The sequence below is a fragment of the Lepidochelys kempii genome, chromosome 8 (genome assembly GCF_965140285.1).
Source record: "Lepidochelys kempii isolate rLepKem1 chromosome 8, rLepKem1.hap1, whole genome shotgun sequence".
Lineage (NCBI taxonomy): Eukaryota > Metazoa > Chordata > Testudines > Cheloniidae > Lepidochelys > Lepidochelys kempii.
The window spans coordinates 66241155-66258702 of NC_136387.1; the positions used below are offsets into that span (position 1 = coordinate 66241155).

The following is a 17548-nucleotide window of genomic DNA, read 5'->3' on the forward strand; positions in this document are numbered from 1 at the left end:
CTGAATGGTTGCCGACCCCTGGTCTAGAGCAATGAACAGGAATTCCTCAGTTCTTATGCTACCTCTGCCACTGACTTGTGTTAACTTCAGCAAGTCAATGAGAGCCTGGTTTTCAGAAATGTCCAGCACCCGCGGCAACCTTTGAAGTCTCTTAAATCTCTGCCTCAGTTTCCCCATCTGTACAGTGGAAATGAGGTTAGTTATCTGTTTTACAGGGCCAGAGTGAATATAAATTAGCTAATGTTTCTACATGTTGGTTGGAAATGTAAAGTGTTATGTAAGTCTACATCCTATTAATGCATTTATTATGATAATGCTAAGTTGTCATTACAGTATGTTCTCTCAACAGCCTTACAATACAGGGATTGGAATATAAATTTCTGCACTAGTTGTCAAAGAAACAAATGCAGCAGGGAATCTGACAAGAATAATATTGGTAAATGATCCCAGACTGTCGGTCTTAATTATGTTAAAAATATTTTGCAGTTGTGCCTTATAGATCATGTGCAAACTTTTTAAAGACATGTTGTATAGATAGTATAATGAAATGTACAATAACAAACTGAAGTCTGATCTGATCAAGAAATGGATTTGGCTAAAGAGGAAAGGACAAGGAAGAGAGCCCAGCATTTTGAAACACTGCTGGAATGATTATATGAGAAGCAAACATTGTACTCAGGGAATTCGAGAAATGCATCTAGGGCTGGGCTATTTTTTATCCTAATTCAGGATTCTAAAGTGCTTCACAAACTATGTACATAGAGCACCAATGAAATGCACTTTGGAATTGCATAGTACATTGGAAAAGAATGGCACAGTGATCCCCAGGAACAATCTAGGACTGTTTTCTCTTTCTGTCTTGACTTCCAGTTAGTGGGTGCCTCAGAACATTATTAACTTATTTATAACTAAAATATGGGTGCTCCTTTCCATTTTCCTGTTTGATATTTAGGGGACCTCTTAAATGTCTGTACAGAGCATGGGAGAGGGGAGCTGTTAAAGAAAGTGGCTTGACTTCCACAGCTTATACATAGCACACATAATAAAAGGTGGAAGAGATGAATGAAATATGTTCGGTACAGGAGAGGGGGCAAGGAAAAAAGATGAGAGGCAGATCAAGATATTTCACCTTTACCCCTTCTTTCCCTGCCATTTACTTCAATTTCATTTAATCTTTTTACTGTGTTCCTCCTCCTCCTTTGTCTTTTGCCTTTTCGGGATTTATTATCCTTCTCATATCAGTTTTTTTGAACCATCATGCCCTACAGGGCTTATTCCTATAGATTATGTTGATGCATTTGCATGCAGTTTTTCCAGCCTCAAATATTTAAAAATTATGAGTCAGGCCCCCACAAAAAGCTTAAGATTTTAAAAAAATATACAATTTTGAATTCTTCTCATTTTGAAGCATTTTGGGTGCACTTAGGCCACAATTTCATTCCTTTCTCCACAATTATAAGGGCTAGAAAGGTAATTTTTTAAATGAAATCTGAGATTCTCACGTATTCAAAAAACTTCTGCAACTGGGGCTTTAAGCCAAACAGCAGTCATGATAAAGACATGATAAAATCATGCGAGTTGGCAACACAGTGCATGTTTAAAGAATGTTGGGTTTAATTATTAAATTGATTTAGTAAAGAAATACATCTTTTGGATATTTTTGTTGGTATTTTTCTAATGAAAATTAGAACTAGAGTGGGCATTTCCATTGGAGACGTTTTTGCAGGGATTCCATTGGCTGGAGCTGCTGAGTTAGCAAATGTCAGGTCACACAAGGATTCTAAGAGCCAAGGCTGTGGAATAGTAAACTGTTAAAATCCACTTTGTATTGATGAACAATTAGTATTTAACTGCAATTCATAGGGGTGAAAGAGGTACAGCGTCAAGACTGTATGATGCTCTCTGGTAACATACCTGAAAACAGACAACTGGCTCTGATCTTTTACCGTTGTGTGCACGTAATTCCATGCCTAATTTGTCTGTTCCATTACTGCAGTTAGCCAGGGTAACTGAGTGCACACACTTGTAAAAAACAGCCTATTCTGTCATTGGTGCTAAATATAAGAAAGTATAGTTTTCTATATATTTGTGTTATTTTGTTTACTCTAATTATGGCCTCCAAAATTTCAGCTTCTTCACAGAAGAAAAGAATTGCCGCCGATAGTGTTTTTACAAGTAAGCAGCCAGATCCATTTGTATACAGACTTTCTGACAAGTAAGTGTTACCCGTAGCTTTATATAAATTAGTACCACAGAAGATGTGACTATTGAAGATATATAGTGTGGGCCAAATTCACTATTGTCATAAGTGGCACAACTCCATACCTGTGCAATATGTACTATATATTAGAATAGTGGTCACTAATGAAAGTAAAATATATAATGTAAATGCAAACTTGAACAGATTTAACTAGATTTTTTTCTGAAACTTTTCAATTACATGGAAGAACTAGAAAATTTGCTAATTCTTTTAGTATAGTATCCACCCAAGAGGTCTCTTTTCATTAACTAAATGTGTCATTATCATTCCAGATAACAAGCCTGGTAGTGACAGCCACGTTGTCTGTAGGAATAATGATATTGCAGTACTGTTTATCCATCTCAGAAATGTCTTTTCCTATTTTTGCTTGTTACTAACATTAAATTATATCTGGAGAATATGAAGTAGGACAGATTCTTAATTATAGTGTTGACAATGTGTGGGGAGGTAGGGAAGATTGGCAAAGAAATTAAATAAATGAAAACCTTTTGGGGCTTCTCTCCTGCTTCCAGAGCAGGCAGTGCTGAAAATTCTAATGAGGATAATTCAGTGATGCCAGATTCCCTGCCCCTTCCCTGAAGGTTTGTCTGTCTGTGACTATAAGATGTATGTTATAAATGTAACACTAACTATGCAGTTGCATTTTATGATTAAACAAATGAAGAACTCTACTGAAATTATGATGCAAGGATGCTAAAAAGTAATAGACATTGAATACACATTGTTTAAATACGTTTTGTTTGTTTTGTAACTATAAAATGTTTTTGTGTATATTTTATGTATTATCTTCTAGAGACAATTTAGAGGCTCCCAAAACCTGCTACTCAAGGATGCATGATACAATTATCTTTTCACCTCAATACCTAGCCAGCAGGAAGGTTTATGGAAGTAAATCAATGATCAATATTAGAAACAAACACATCAGTGATACTGACACAAAGGTAAGAATTTAGAGTGTGATTTTAAAAAATGCCTAAGTGACTCAGGAGCAACAAGTCCCACTGACTTTCAGTAGCACTTTTGAAAATCTCACCTATAAATGCTAATGATTATAATCCAACTTGTCTTGCGTTCAGTGCCTTCTGGGGTGCTAAAGGTGTCTTGTTGGCTTTTAAATAGGAAAGTGTATTATTTATTAACTTGTCATGTTGAAACTGGCTTATTCTTAACTTTTTTTTTTCTTTGGTAAAAAAACGGTTACTCACCTTCTCGTAACTGTTGTTCTTCAAGATGTGGCGTTCATGTACATTCAATCAGGTGTGTGCGCGTTTTGTGCACACCAGCCAGAAGATTTTTCCCTTAGTAGCATCCATAGGGTCGGCCTGGGCACTCCCTGGAGTCGCGTCTTCATGGCACCCAATATAGCGCCTTGCCAACCTCCCCACCTCCTCAGTTCCTTCTTGCTGGCTGTTCCGACAGAGGGGTAGGAGGGCAGGTATTGGAATGTACATGAACAACACATCTCGAAGAACAACAGTTATGAGAAGGTGAGTACCCATTTTTTCTTCTTCAAGTGCTTGTTCATGTCCATTCCAATCAGGTGACTTGCAAGCCAGAGTTCAGGAGGTGGGGTTGGAGTCATCCACTGATTGGAGTATGGCTCTTCCGAAGGCCACATTGTCTCTGGCCTGTTGCGTGATCACATAGTGCGACATAAAAGTGTGAATTGAGGACCACGTTGCCACTCTGCAGATTTCCTGAGTGGGGACCTGCGCCAGGGGACCTGCTGAGGAGGCCTGAACTCTGGTGGAGTGTGTGGTGATTGGCGGAGCGGGCACCTTCGCACTCCCGAATGCACGTGATCCACGACGAGATGGGTTGGGATGATATAGGGAGACCTTTCATCCTGTCTGTCGCTGCTACGAATAACTGGACGGACTTTCGGAACGGCTTAATTCTCTATATAGAAGGCCATCGCTCTGCGGACATCCAATGAGTGAAGCCTCTGCTTCCTACGGCAGGAATGTGGCTTAGGATAGAACACTGGGAGGAAGTTGTCCTGGTTGATGTGAAACTGGGAGACAACCTTAGGGAGAAAAGCCGGGTGAGGCCTGAACTGAACCTTGTCCTTATGGAATACCGTGTAAGGGGGCCCTGAGCTCTAACACCCTCCTAGCTAAGGTTATCACCACCAGAAATGCCACCTTGTATGAAAGATAAAGCAGGGAGCACGTTGCCAGTGGCTCTAATGGTGGACCGTAAGTCTGGAAAGGACCAGATTAAGGTCCCAAGCAGGGATAGGCTGTCGTGTTTGCGGGTAGAGTCTATCAAGACCTTTAAGAAAATGGCTAACCTCAGGGTTCGCAAAGACTAGTGGCCATCTGCGCCCTGATGGAATGCGGAGATGGCGGCCAAGTGAACCCTTATTGACGACATAGACAGAGCCTATTGTTTAAGATGGAGGAGGTAGTCCAGTATAAATGGCACCGAGGCAAGCGTCGGTGACTGATGGTGCTGCTCCAACCAGAGAGAGAACCTCTTCCTCTTGGCAAGGTACAGTGCTCTTGTGGAGGGCTTTCTGCTGCCAAGGAGAACTTGTCTGACTTGATCGGAACAGAACAGTTCCACGGCATTTAGCCATGGAGCATCCATGCTGTGAGCGACTCAAGGTTCGGGTGCCGGAGGCGGCCGTGATCCTGCGTGATCAGGTCCAGGACAAGCGTTAGGGTGACCGGAGTCTCCACGGACATTTCTAGGAGTGATGTGAACCAGTGCTGGCATAGCCAGGCCGGAGCTATCAATATGATTAGGGCTCGGTCCCTGTGGCTCTTGAGGAGCACCTCGTGGACCAACAGGACTGGTGGGAATGCGTAAAGCAGACGGCCCCCTCATGGAAGAAGGAACACATCCATGATGGAACCCGGGCTGTGATTCAGAAAGGAGCAAAATAGTTGACACTTCCTATTGCTGCACGTGGCTAACAGGTCTATTTGGGGAAAGCCCCAGAGATGGAAAATTTGAGCTCACTATATCCAGCCAGAGGGACCACTCGTGGCCATGAAAAAATCGACTGAGACGGTCCGCCAGCTCATTCGGTATCCCAGGGCGGTATGATGCCTGCATGTGTATCGAGTGCTCCACACAGAAGTCCCACAGCATGAGGGCTTCCTGGCACAGGGGAGAGGAATGTGCACCCCCGTTTGTTGATATAAAACATTGCCGTGGTGTTGTCCGTAAAGACTGATACACATCTGCCTGATATGTGGGCTCTGAAAACCTGGCACTCCAGGCGCACCACTCTCAGTTCTCCAATGCTGATATGCTGAGCTAGGTCCGCCTGAGACCAGAGACTTTGTGTCCTGAGGTCTCCCAAATGTGTTTCCAATCCCAGATCCGAGGCATCTGTCACTAACGAGAGGACTGGCTGGGGGCTGGTGAAGGGCACTCCTGCACAAACTACCTGTGGGTCAAGCTACCACAGGAAGGAGTCTAATATTGGGCAGGGCAGGGTTACAATGCTGTCCAAAGTGTCTCAAGCCAGTCAATAAACCGATGCTAGCCATGACTGGAGTGGGCGAAGTCTGAGTCTGATATGCTGTACTACATAGGTACAAGCGGCCATATGCCCCAGCAGTTTCAGGCAGTTTCTTGCTGTGGTCGTAGGGAACTGTCTGAGGCCTTGTATGATGTCCCCCAGAGACTGAAACCTAGCTTCTGGGAGGTACACCCTGGATTGAGTCGAGTCTAGCGCTGCGCCTATAAACTGTATCCTCTGCACTGGGGACAGTGTGGATTTGGCCTCGTTGAGAAGGAGACCTAGTTTGAGGAAGGTCCTTCTTATGAAGCCGACCTGCTCCTCCACTTGAGATCTGGAGTGGCCTTTGATCAGCCAGTCATCGAGGTACGGGAAAATCTGTATCTGCCGCTTGCGCAGGAACGCCACGATGACTGCCATGCAATTGGTGAAAACATGAGGTGCTGCTGACAGGCCACAAGGGAGAACAGTAAACTGATAGTGGCTGTTGTTCACCATAAACCTGAGGTATCATCTGTGAGGTGGAACTATTGCTATGTGAAAATACACGTCCTTCAAGTCGAGGGCGGCATACCAGTCTCCTGGATCCAATGAAGGGATAATGGAGGTCAAGGAGACCATGCGGAACCTGAGTTTCTTGACAAACTTGTTGAGCTCCCACAGGTCCAGGATGGGTTTGAGGCCACCCTTGGCTTTCAGTATTAGGAAATACTGGGAGTAGAAGCCCTTGCCCCTTTGCTCCTGAGGAACTTCTTCCACTGCCACTACCAACAGAAGGGTGTGAACTTCCTGTATTAGAAGTTGCTCGTGAGAGGGGTTTCTGAAGAGGGACAGGGAAGGGGGGTGGAAGGGTGGGAGGGCCCAGAATTGGATGGAGTATCCCCTCTCTACCGTGCGGAGCACCCAGCGGTCCGAGGTGATATGGGACCAAGCATGGTAGAAAGGGGATAGATGGGACGAGAAGGTAAGAGGGGTTGGATCCAGTTGTGGTACTGGTGTGCCATCCTCGACCGCACCTTTAAAAGGGATTCAGGGGCTGGGTGGAGGCTTGGGCTGGCCAGAGCTCTGCCCCGAGGAGGGGTGCTGCCACCTCCTACCGTTCCTATTCCTCCTGTGAGGAGCATCTTGGTGGTTCTGGGGTTGGCAGAATGTGGAGGGAGGCTGTGGCCGGAAATGCCTAAACTGGGTGGCTGGTGTATGGAGCCCCAAAGATCTTAGGGTGACCCTTGAATCCTTCAGACTATGGAGTCTCTTATGCGTTTTGTTGGAAAAGAGGGCCGGACCCTCGAAGGGGAGGTCCAGATTGTTTGCTGGATCTCGTGGGCCAGATCAGAGACCTGCAACCAGGAGCCCCTTCTCATACAACCCCCGTGGTGGTCATATGTGAGGCTGCATCTGCTGTGTCCAATGCCGCCTGTAGGGAAGCTCGGGAGACCAGCTTTCTCTCCTCCACTAATGCAGAGAACTCAGTGCGAGAGTCCTGTGGCAGGAGCTCCACAAACTTGGCTATCGCAGCGCAGGTGTTGTGTGCATATCTGCTCACGATGGCCTGTTGGTTCGCGATGCGGAGCTGTAGTTCCCCAGTAGAATAGACCTTCCTGCTGAACAGGTCAAGTCTTTTCACCTCCCTATTCTTAGGGGAGGGGCCCTGGAAGCTCCCACTGATTGGCCGCATCAACCACCAGTGAGTCGGGGGATGGGTGGGTATATAAATGTTCATATCCCTTAGAAGGGACAAAGTAGGGTCCTTAGGGTCCTTGTTTGGTGCTGGTTCGCACACCGTCGGCGCCGGAGCACTGCGGACTGACGATGAAGTATTCAGCGTGGGTTCTGCGGATCCGGGGTCAGAATGGGGTCGCAGTGCTGCTTCCATCAGCAGGATCTTAAGTCTCTGCTCCCGGTCTTTGATGGTCCTAGGTCAAAAACTCTTGCAGATCCTGCATGTGTCCTTTTGGTGACTCTCCCCGAGGCATCGCACACAAGAAGTGTGGGTCACTCTTGGGCATAAACTTGCACAGTCCTCACAGAATTTGAACCCTGGGGATCCGGGCATACCCCAGAGGCGGGGAAGACATTGTTGGGAGGGGAACCCCCCAAACAAAACTAAACTACTCCAAGAACTATTTCTAACTAACTATTTACACTATTGTACAATTAACTACAGGGGACCCTGCCAAAGCACTTGCAAGCAACAGTGAGCAATGTTCCAGCTAGCCGCCACTGGTGGTAAGAAGGAACTGAGGGGTGGGGGGTTGGCACGACTCCAGGGGGCGGCCAGGCTGACCCTACGGACTCTACTAAGGGAAAAATCTTCTGGCTGGTGTGCACGTGGTGCGCACACACCTGGTTGGAATGGACATGAACAAGCACTCAAAGAAGAATAGTAGGTTCCATTTTACTCCAATAAAACCAATATATCCCTAAATAAACTTCAGCACAAGGCATAAGTATTGTCATTGACCCAGCTGCAGGGTGCCAGTGAGGAAGTTGAGATACATCAGTCACTCTTAGAGATCTGGAGTGAGATTCTGTGCTATGCCTCTAAAATCCACAGTACAGAACTTGCAGCTTAGATAGACAGGAGGTAGACACTTTCCTGATCTGGGGCTGCTTTGTTGCCTATGGTGTAATTTAGACAGCCCTGGAGGCCTGTCTATACTACAGCAGTCTCCCTGGGATTCCCAGAACCTCCACAGTGCTATATCTAGAGCTTCTCCCTCAACACACCTCTCCCTCCTGCTGTATGCCCCTTACACCAGAACTTGGGAGAGGATCCTTGGAAGGCAGTCTTATGGCTATTGCCTACAGCACCTGCACTGGGGGAATCGAATCCTCCCTTGGGTGGATACAGGGATTTTAGGGGTCCTTTTACAGAGTAAAGGGGCTAAAGCTGGGGCAGAGATCTGGGGCTAAAGTTTGGGCTGTTACGCTTTACATACCACAAGCTAAGAAGCAGTCACACTCTAGGCACTTCATGCACCAGACTGTAGTCCTAGGTGGCTCCTAAATGCCACACTAATGCAGTGGGAAAAGGATACTTTAGGGCTAGCACTATGGAAGTGTGGAAATCCCATGGGTGCAATGGCTTAAACAGTTAAAAAATATAAAGTATTAGCTAACTCAGCCCTGTGGCAGTCCACCACGGGACTCCAGCGTCAGAGTAACCTGAGGGGCTTCTCAGTCCTAGTCCTTCCAGTCCACCCCTTTCCTGGTGCCAGAATTCAGTTGTGTTGTTGTCGGATCTCATTCAGGACCCCTGTCTGTTGTCCTGTCTATTGTCTGTACATGCAGTTGCATCACACTTCTTAACTACAGGGTACTGCTGGTTCCCTGTTATCAATAGCTTGTGTTCCTACTCAGCTTTTCACAGTCAAGTCCTAAGCTGCTACCTCCAGCTTGCTCTCGCTGTCAGGCTGTCATCGGGCTTTCTTCTTGAGCCTGATACCCACAAGCCCTCAGGTTGTTGCTTCTTTTTCCTGTTCCTCAGAGAGCTCTCTTACTGCCCAGATGCTTAACTAGGTCCCTATTCCTTCGAAAATAGCTCACAGCCCCCCCAATCCTTTTCTTCCAGTTCCTATCAGAGGAGAAAAGGATCCCCACTCATGGACAAGCAGTTTCATTATGGTTCAGTTGAGGAATTTATTTCATCAAGATTTATTGGCAAAATATAATTGATGTTTCAGACTTTAAAAATGTCATTTGAGGATATACTTTGCTAACCTTTTTACTGCACGACTACCTAAAGTATTATTTTAGATATGCTCAATGTCTTATTTGTGGGTGTATCATACCATACTTTTTTAACCAACAGCAGGAAATAGATTCATTCTCAAACATTTAATGTTTACTACAATTAAGATTGTGTGCATTACTTCGGGTGGCTTTAGTGCGGATTCATGAGTGCATTTGCAGACACAGAAATCATGAAACCAAATATCCAAAAACAACCAGACGTACGCTTCTCCAAGTCCAGGGCTGAGGGGAGGCACGGTGGTGGATTATAGAACAAGCTTACTCCATAGTGGCAATTCCTGTTGCGTGGAACTCTGCCCGGCTCCCCTCTCTGGGTGTTGCAACGTGGCACGTGGGGTCGTGGCATGTGGGGTCGCAGCACACTCAGGTCTGGTCCTGCGGGCCAGGAGCTGTTGCTGTGGCGCAAGCTCTCCAGCCACCTCCCACCCCCCTGGAGACTGGGGCAGAGGGTGATGCTGTGGGTGGTTGGTGTCCCCTCAGTTTAGTATAGTGCACCCATTGCATCAGCAGGCTACATTAGCCCTTTCTGCTATTTCTTCCCCTTATTTTGATTAATGGCTGAGGGCCACCCTTCTCTATGCTAAAAGAGTTTCTTTGTACTTGTAGAAGAGAATGACATATAGCAGACCTGGTACGCTCCAGTACACATCCTCCTCCCCAACTCTGCATAGATTTCTTACGTACACAGCTTTATATGTGGCCATTGAATAGGCTGCACACAGAAGAATACAAGCACCTGCCCTGCCAAAACAACCCAAAACCCTACCTGCAGCACTTTTCCAAATACTATAAGGTAGACTTGTTGAAAAGGTTACATAGATCCCAGATTGAACATTCCTTCCCCTTCTGTTTTTTTGTGTTTGGGAACATTTATCTTTAAGCCTGTGTATTATCGGATAAAGTAGATAGTAAGTATCCTACAATTTGACTGTTTTATGCCTAACAGATTTTAAACTCTACTTTGGATCATGCACTACAGACTGCAACCAGTTTGAAGGAAACTACAGAACGAATGGTACAAGTAATTGCAGAAGATCTAGCTAAAGTCAAAACTCATCGAACTAAGCAGTGTTTTAGCTGGCCTGTTTCAAACATTTGAATTTGTCAGCTGAAATGTAGAGACAGAACTCTGAGTTGTGAAAAATTGGATTAACAAATAGTACAAAAGTTAGGAGAGCAGCTGCCCTTCTGTGTGGTATTAGCAACAGGTTAAGAGCAGAAAAACAGAGTGCCAGGTTTATAAACCAAGAGCCCTTGAAAGCTGTCACATCTGTTAGTGAAGAATGGCCATAGAGCTGACTTCCCTCAGCCTTCAATAATGGTAGTTCTTTATAGAATTGCTCTAGGTAACCAAGCTTAGCTGTAGTTTCTAACATGTGTAATTTGGGGCCAGGAGGAGAACATCTCATTCATCAGTGTGTTCTCAGCAGTATCACAGCCCAGCTCTGTATCCTGCTTGTTACTGAACATCACAGAGGGAAATAACAAACCCTTTGTTTCTGGATAATCTTTTAAAAATGAGTTTTAGCTGTGACATTGAATATGTCCTTCAAAAATTGACAAAGAATAGGCTGTATTGTTAAGCATCCGCTTTTGTGTGTCTCAATAAATGCTCTTTCATCACTCCTGTTTATATTCCAAAATGTCAGTATCTGTACAGTGACATTAGTATCTGTTGGATTTAGCTTTCATAAAACAGCAAATACAAATCTTCAGCTATTTCAGCATTATGAATAAAAAAATTACAAAGGGGATAAGCTTCTCCTATGCCTGTACAGAAATTTGTCACTAGTAAACTGATTGTATATGTATTCTGAAATGCAGTGAGAGTGATTTAGTGCATGAAGCTTGGCGATTAAGGACTAATCACACAAAGATACTACTAGCATTCTTTTTAATAACAAAATATAGTCTCCCTACTGTGTGAAGTTAACTCCCAAATATTCATGGGTAAAGGGGAAGGGGTCTCATAACTGGCCTCAAAGATTGTGACCATAGTTAAAAGAAACAAAGGTCAAGTATACTGAGTAATACTTGGAAGAAGATTGCTCTTACTTTTCCCCGTCTAGGGGTGGGTTAGATGTCTGAACAATGTTGATCTATACCGTGTCTAGATTTGATTTTGACAAATAGAAACTAGTTGAGAATTTGAAAGTAGAAGGCAGGTTGGGTCAAAGTGATCATGAAGTGGTAGAGTTCATGATTCTAAGGAGTGGTAGGAGGGAGAACAGCAAAATAAAGACAATGGATTTCAAGAAGGTAGACTTGAGCAAACTCAGGGAGTTGGTAGGTAAGATCCCCTGGGAAGCAAGTCTAAGGGGAAAAACAATTGAAGACACTTAACAGTTTTTCAAAGAGACATTATTAAGGGCACAAGAGCAAACTGTCCCACTGCATAGGAAAGATAGGAAGTATGGCAAGAGAACACCTTGGCTTAACCAGGAGATCTTCAATTAAATCAAAAGAGAATCCTACAAAAAGTGGAAACTATGTCAAATTACAAAGCATGAATATAAACAAACAAGTATGTAGGGAAAAAAATAGAAAGGTCAAGGGACAAAACAAAATCAAACTAGCTAGAGACAAAGGGTAACAAGAAAACATTCTACAAATACATTTGAAGCAAGAGAAAGATCAAGGACAGGGTAGGCCTGTTACTCAATGAAGGAGGAAAAATAACAGAAAATGTGGAAATGGCAGAGGTGCTTAATGATTGCTTTGTTTTGATTTTCACCAAGAAGGTTGGTGGCAATTGGATGTCTAACAGTGAATATGAGGCAGGATCAGAGGCTAAAATAGGGAAAGAACAAGTTAAAAAGACAAATTAGATGTCTTCAGGTCACCAGGGCCTGATGAAACACATCCTAGAATACTCAAGGAACAGACAGAGGAGATACCTGAGCCATTTGTGATTATCTTTGAAAAGTCATAGAAGACAGGAGAGATTTCAGAAGACTGGAAAAGGGCAAATATAGTGCGAATCTATAAAAAGGGAATTACAGACCAGTCATCTTAACTTCTATATCCGAAAAGATAATAAGGTGATAAGTAACAGCATGGATTGTCAAAAACAAATTGCATCAAACCAACGCGATAGCTTTCTTTGACAGGGTAACAAGCCTTTGTGGATGGGGGGAAAATGGTAGACGTAATATATCTTACCTTTAGTAAAGCTTTTAATACAGCCTTACATGACCTTCTCATACACAAACTAGGGAAATGCAACATAGATTGAACTACTGTAAGGTAAGTGCAAAACTGGTTGGAAAACCTTTCCCAGAGAGTAGTTATCAGTAGTTCAGTCATGCTGGAAGGGCATAATGCATGGGGTCCTGCAGGGATCAGTTTTGGATCTGGTTCTGTTCATCAACATCAGTATCTTCATCAATTATTTAGATAACAGCATAGAGAGTAGAGTATACTTAAAGTTTGTGGACGATACCAAGTTGGGATGTGTTGCAAGTGTTTTGGAGGATAGGATTAAAATTCAAAACGATCTGGACAGACTGGAGAAATGGCCTGAAGTAAATAGGACAAAATTCAATAAGGACAAATGCATAGTCCACTTAGGAAGGAACAATCACAATCAGTTGCACACATACAAAATGGGAAATAACTGCCTAGAAAGGAGTACTGCAGAAAGGGATCTGGGGGTCATAGTGGACCACAAGCTAAATATGAGTCAGAGTAACACTGTTGCCAAGTAAAACTAACATCATTATGGGATGTATTAGAAGGAGTTTTGCAAGCAAGACACAAGTAGTAATTCTTATGCTCTTCTCTGTGCTGATTAGGCCTCAACTAGAGTATTATGTCCAGTTCTGGGTGATGTTTCAGGAAAGATGTGGACAAACTGGAGAAAGTCCAGAGAAGAAAAGTAATTAAAGGTCTAAAAAACATGACCTATGAGGGAAGATTGAAAAAAATTGTGTTTAGTCTGGAAAAGAGAAGACAGAGGGGACATGAAAACAGTTTTCAAGCATATAAAAGGTGTTACAAGGAGGAGGGAGAATTGTTCTCCTTAACCTCTGAGGATAGGACAAGAAGCAATGGGCTTAAAATTGGATCAAAAGAGGTTTAGGTTGGACATTAGGAAAAACTTCCTGTCTGGGTGATTAAGCACTGGAATAAATTGCCTAGTCACTGGAGATTTTTAAGAGCAGGTTAGACAAACACCTGTCAGGAATGGTCTGGATAATACTTAGTCCTGTCCTGAGTGCAGGGCACTGGACTGACTTCTCCAGGTCCCTTGCAGTCCCATGATTCCATGTCCCATAAGATAGGGAGATGGTCACAATTCATGTAAGTTTTACACCCCCTACTTTGCCTTTGGAGTGAGCCACTAACAGTTTATGGTTTATATGCGAGTTTTTTTGTGTGTTTTTTTTTTTTTTAATTTAACTGCAGCATAACTGTTTTCTCCATTAGTTAAAACTAGCCACTGATAGTGACTAGAGGAAGCAGTAAAGCTGAGCAATTCTTTTTTTAAAAAGGTAAATGTTATGTTTGAGTTGCTGCATGCTATGTAAACTAGAGAAACTACAATAATTATTTTTGGACTATAGTGTAGTAATCAGATTTCTTGTTGTCAAGCATCTCTATACGGCCAGTTAACTGGCAATCATCCTTATTAGCCACTGTTTGGATTAGGTTTTTTTGCAAGATTGGTCCTGCTTTGAGCAGGGAGTTGGACTAGATTACCTCCTGAGGTCCCTTCCAACCCTGACAGTCTAGGATTCTAAGAACAGAATGCTAGATTTAGGTTATTAAAACCACTTGGTTTTGTTATGTGCAGATCATTTAAACAAACCCAAGAGGACAGATTCACATTAGCATTTTAAAACACAGGTGCTGGAACTAGCGGTGCTGCTGCACCCCTGGCTTAAAGCGATTTCCATCATATATGGGGTTTAACAGTTTGGTTCAATGGCTCTCAGCACCCCCACTATACAAGTTGTTCCAGCAGTTATTTTAAAACATCAACTTTTATCATGATTTAAGTCAGGGAGCAGGAAATTTTGATTCAAATTGATTTTAATCACATTTTGCATTTGTACTTAAATTAGTTGTTCTAAAGAAAAGTTCATTACCATTGAAATTAGTTGCAAAACATTATATTATATTTGGAGACTGCACTATACCGATACACATTTATTCAGATTCTTAACTTTTACATTGATAGAAAATGGTGAATGATTTTTACTAGCTTTATTTTACTCTAGATTTTATGTCAAGCTGTAATTGGAGGGAAACAATTCAATTAAAAAAGTACAAACACACTGGTGTTAGTTAAATAAAAACTACCTTTCTGCTGGATACATAAGGGAGAAGAAAGTGTATCCAAACATGTTTTGTTTAAAAAAAAGCTTTAAAGGCAAAGGCAGCATTAACTGTAGCTAGTGAATTGACAAGACTGTCTCTGGTCACTGTGAGCCAGGTTTTCAAAGGTATTTAGGTTCCTAAAGAATGCAGATAGGCACCTTGTGGGATTTTTAAAAGTGCCCAAGCATGTCCAGTGCCTAACTCGGGTGGGCAAACTTTTTGACCTGAGGGCCTCATCGGGGTTCTGAAACTGTATGGGGGGCCGGGTAGGGAAGGCTGTGCCTCCCCAAAGAACCCGGCCACCACCCTCTGTCCACTCCCTCCCACTTCCTGCCCCCATCAGAACCCCTGACCCATCCTACGCCCCCTGCTCCTTGTCCCCGACTGCCCCCTCCTGGAACCCTGCACCCCTAACTGCCCCCCCGGGACTCCAACCCCCTGACTTCCCCCCAGAGTCCCCTGCCCCTTATCCAACCCCACCACTCCCTACTCCCCATCAGGAGCTCGGAGCCCCACCACCCAGAGCATTGGCAGCAGAGCAAGCTGAGGCTGCGGGGGAGGGAGGACAGCAGGGGAGGGGCTGAGGGCAAGCCTCCCCAGCCAGGAGCTCGAGGGCCGGGCAGGAGGGTCCCGTGGGCCCAAGTTTGCCCACCTCTGACCTAACTCCTATTTAAACCAATGGGAATTAGGTTGAAAATCTGGCCCCATGTCCTTAAATCTTGAAAAGTTAGATCTTATCCTCTCCAACCTTGTTTTCATTCATAGACTGGAAAAGGAAAAATAGGCATTTCTACTTTTTCAACTTTGAATGAACTAAACCAAATAAAGACAAGTATTCCTTCTGCATCTGCCAACTAAATGGAGACCAAAAGTAAAAGCTTTTCTGCATATTTTTATTCAAATGGTTAATTACAGTAAGTTTACACTTTAAATACTTTTCCTTTTTAAAAATAAACCTGTTTAAAATTAAATTTTGAAATTGACAAACAATGATTTTTCTCCACCCTGACGAACTACTCACAACCACTCTTTTATTTAAAAAAAATACACTGGAGTATTTCACTGCCCACATGACACGAACAAACAAGAGGGGGGTACTTTGCAATGCAGTGGCAATAAAAAGGTAGAAAAAGTGAGATTTCCCCCAAAACTTGGCTTAGAAGTATCTGAATTGTCACCAGGAAATCTTCATTAGATTAGTTCACAAGCAACTCAATTTACAAAATAGATGTACCATGCACACACAATAGTGGGGAAATTTTTTAATAAATCAAAGCTGCTTATTTTTTTTGTGAAGAACAACATGGGGAAAGTCTTAAACAGTAGTGTTCATGCACTGAAACATTTCATATAAGATGGACAAGCACGTTCTCCGGAGTTCTTTATTGAAAGTAAAACCATTTCTTTTAGTACTTCCATAATTAATTCCCCTCCCCTCACAATCTACCATCTGAAAGCACCAGTCAGTCAGTCATATTTTACCCGAGGATTTTTCACAAGACAATATAAATTTCCATTTTTAATATAAATTGTTTTAATTGAATTTTACATATTGCAAGAGACATTGCACTTATCTTACCATATGCTTATATTTACAGCTTTTGCCTCTGAAACTTCTAAGTCTAGGTACTTTTATGGCAGTTTCAGAAAACCTCTCCAGTTTCCAGCATAGAAAGCTATCATAATTACTGAAAAAACCATTAGTATATATACACACAAACATGAGGATTTCTTAAATTCTACAATGATTTGTTGCAGTGGTAAAAATGCCAGTTTCAGAAAGCACTTTACCATGAAATGGTGTCCATACCCAATACAATATAAAAACAAAGTGTTAGACACTTTTCCCCTCTTCTTCCTGCCCTTAAGTCCCAAAAGAAAAGCAGCAAATTTAAATTATAAAAAGATACTCCATTAGTTGAGGGTGTGTACTGTCCCAAATACATCACCAGAAAAGTTAATTCCATTAAAATATTTACATGCTATTTATATTATGTGATCTCTTAATAAATTTTTAGTTAATCATTACTGAAATAGTACTGCGTGAACATTACAGTTTCTCTTCATCCTTAATGCAAAATGTATCCTTTGGTTTATTAAGCGTCTTTACATCATCCAGCAGTCTTCTGGGTGTCAAAATATGAGTGGAGCCTGGTAAAACAGAACACACTTTTAGATGGATGCAGCTAACTATGTATGATTTGCAGACATCAGCATGACTCACTACCAAATCAAAATTGCATGTTAAGTATTTTTATTGCACCTTTCATACGTTAAAGTAGTTTAAAATGCTTTACTTTAATGATTTTGATGCTGCACATGCAGTGATTATGGAAGCAAATGCTCCTCCCACCCCAGGGTAGGGGTGGCTTTGACTGTCAGCAGGAGAACAAAACCTTGGGGGCCTTTCAAGGATTCCACGCCTCCCCCCCGCCATATAGGTTTGAGAAGTGGAGAATCAGTACTCAATAGGCTGTGCTCTTCTGTACAGCTTATTTGCTTCCACATACCCACAGCTGCCATAATCTGAGCACCAGGAAGAAAAGATCTCCTCCTCCCTCCCCCACTTTTGGTATTAGAGGACGACCAGGGTTTGGGGCTGTGCTCTGGGTACCTTGCTAGTCCCCTTTTAAGGGCTAGGAAGGAGTGGCCTGGGCAGTGAGGAGTAGTTTTTTTGCCTGCCTCCCAGTAGCCCAGGGAGGCAACAGGTTGGCTAGGTTGTAAAACGCATTTTGTCA

The 17548-nt window shown here is 43.1% G+C and overlaps 2 protein-coding genes across 10 annotated transcripts in view; one reads left to right on the forward strand and one right to left on the reverse strand.

Moving 5' to 3' along the window:
* Positions 1-12557, forward strand: part of AKNAD1 (AKNA domain containing 1) — a 31625-nt gene extending 19068 nt beyond the window's left edge. For 3 of the 4 annotated variants that reach the window (XM_078854068.1, XM_073356820.2, XM_078854067.1), the window contains exons 14-16: positions 2131-2215; positions 3054-3201; positions 10435-12557. In XM_078854068.1, the coding sequence (XP_078710194.1) occupies positions 2131-2215; positions 3054-3201; positions 10435-10587 (386 nt within the window). In that variant the 3' untranslated portion in view covers positions 10588-12557. Of the gene's footprint in view, positions 1-349; positions 437-2130; positions 2216-3053; positions 3202-10434 lie in introns of all 4 variants that reach the window. The other variant, XM_073356822.2, reaches the window with a different exon arrangement.
* Positions 12558-16174: 3617 nt separating this feature from the next.
* The window catches only part of STXBP3 (syntaxin binding protein 3), a 46199-nt gene continuing 44825 nt past the window's right edge, over positions 16175-17548 (reverse strand). For all 6 annotated transcript variants that reach the window (XM_073356830.1, XM_073356833.1, XM_073356829.1 and 3 more), the window contains one exon: positions 16175-16961. In XM_073356830.1, the coding sequence (XP_073212931.1) occupies positions 16861-16961 (101 nt within the window). In that variant the 3' untranslated portion in view covers positions 16175-16860. The remainder of the gene's footprint in view (positions 16962-17548) is intronic.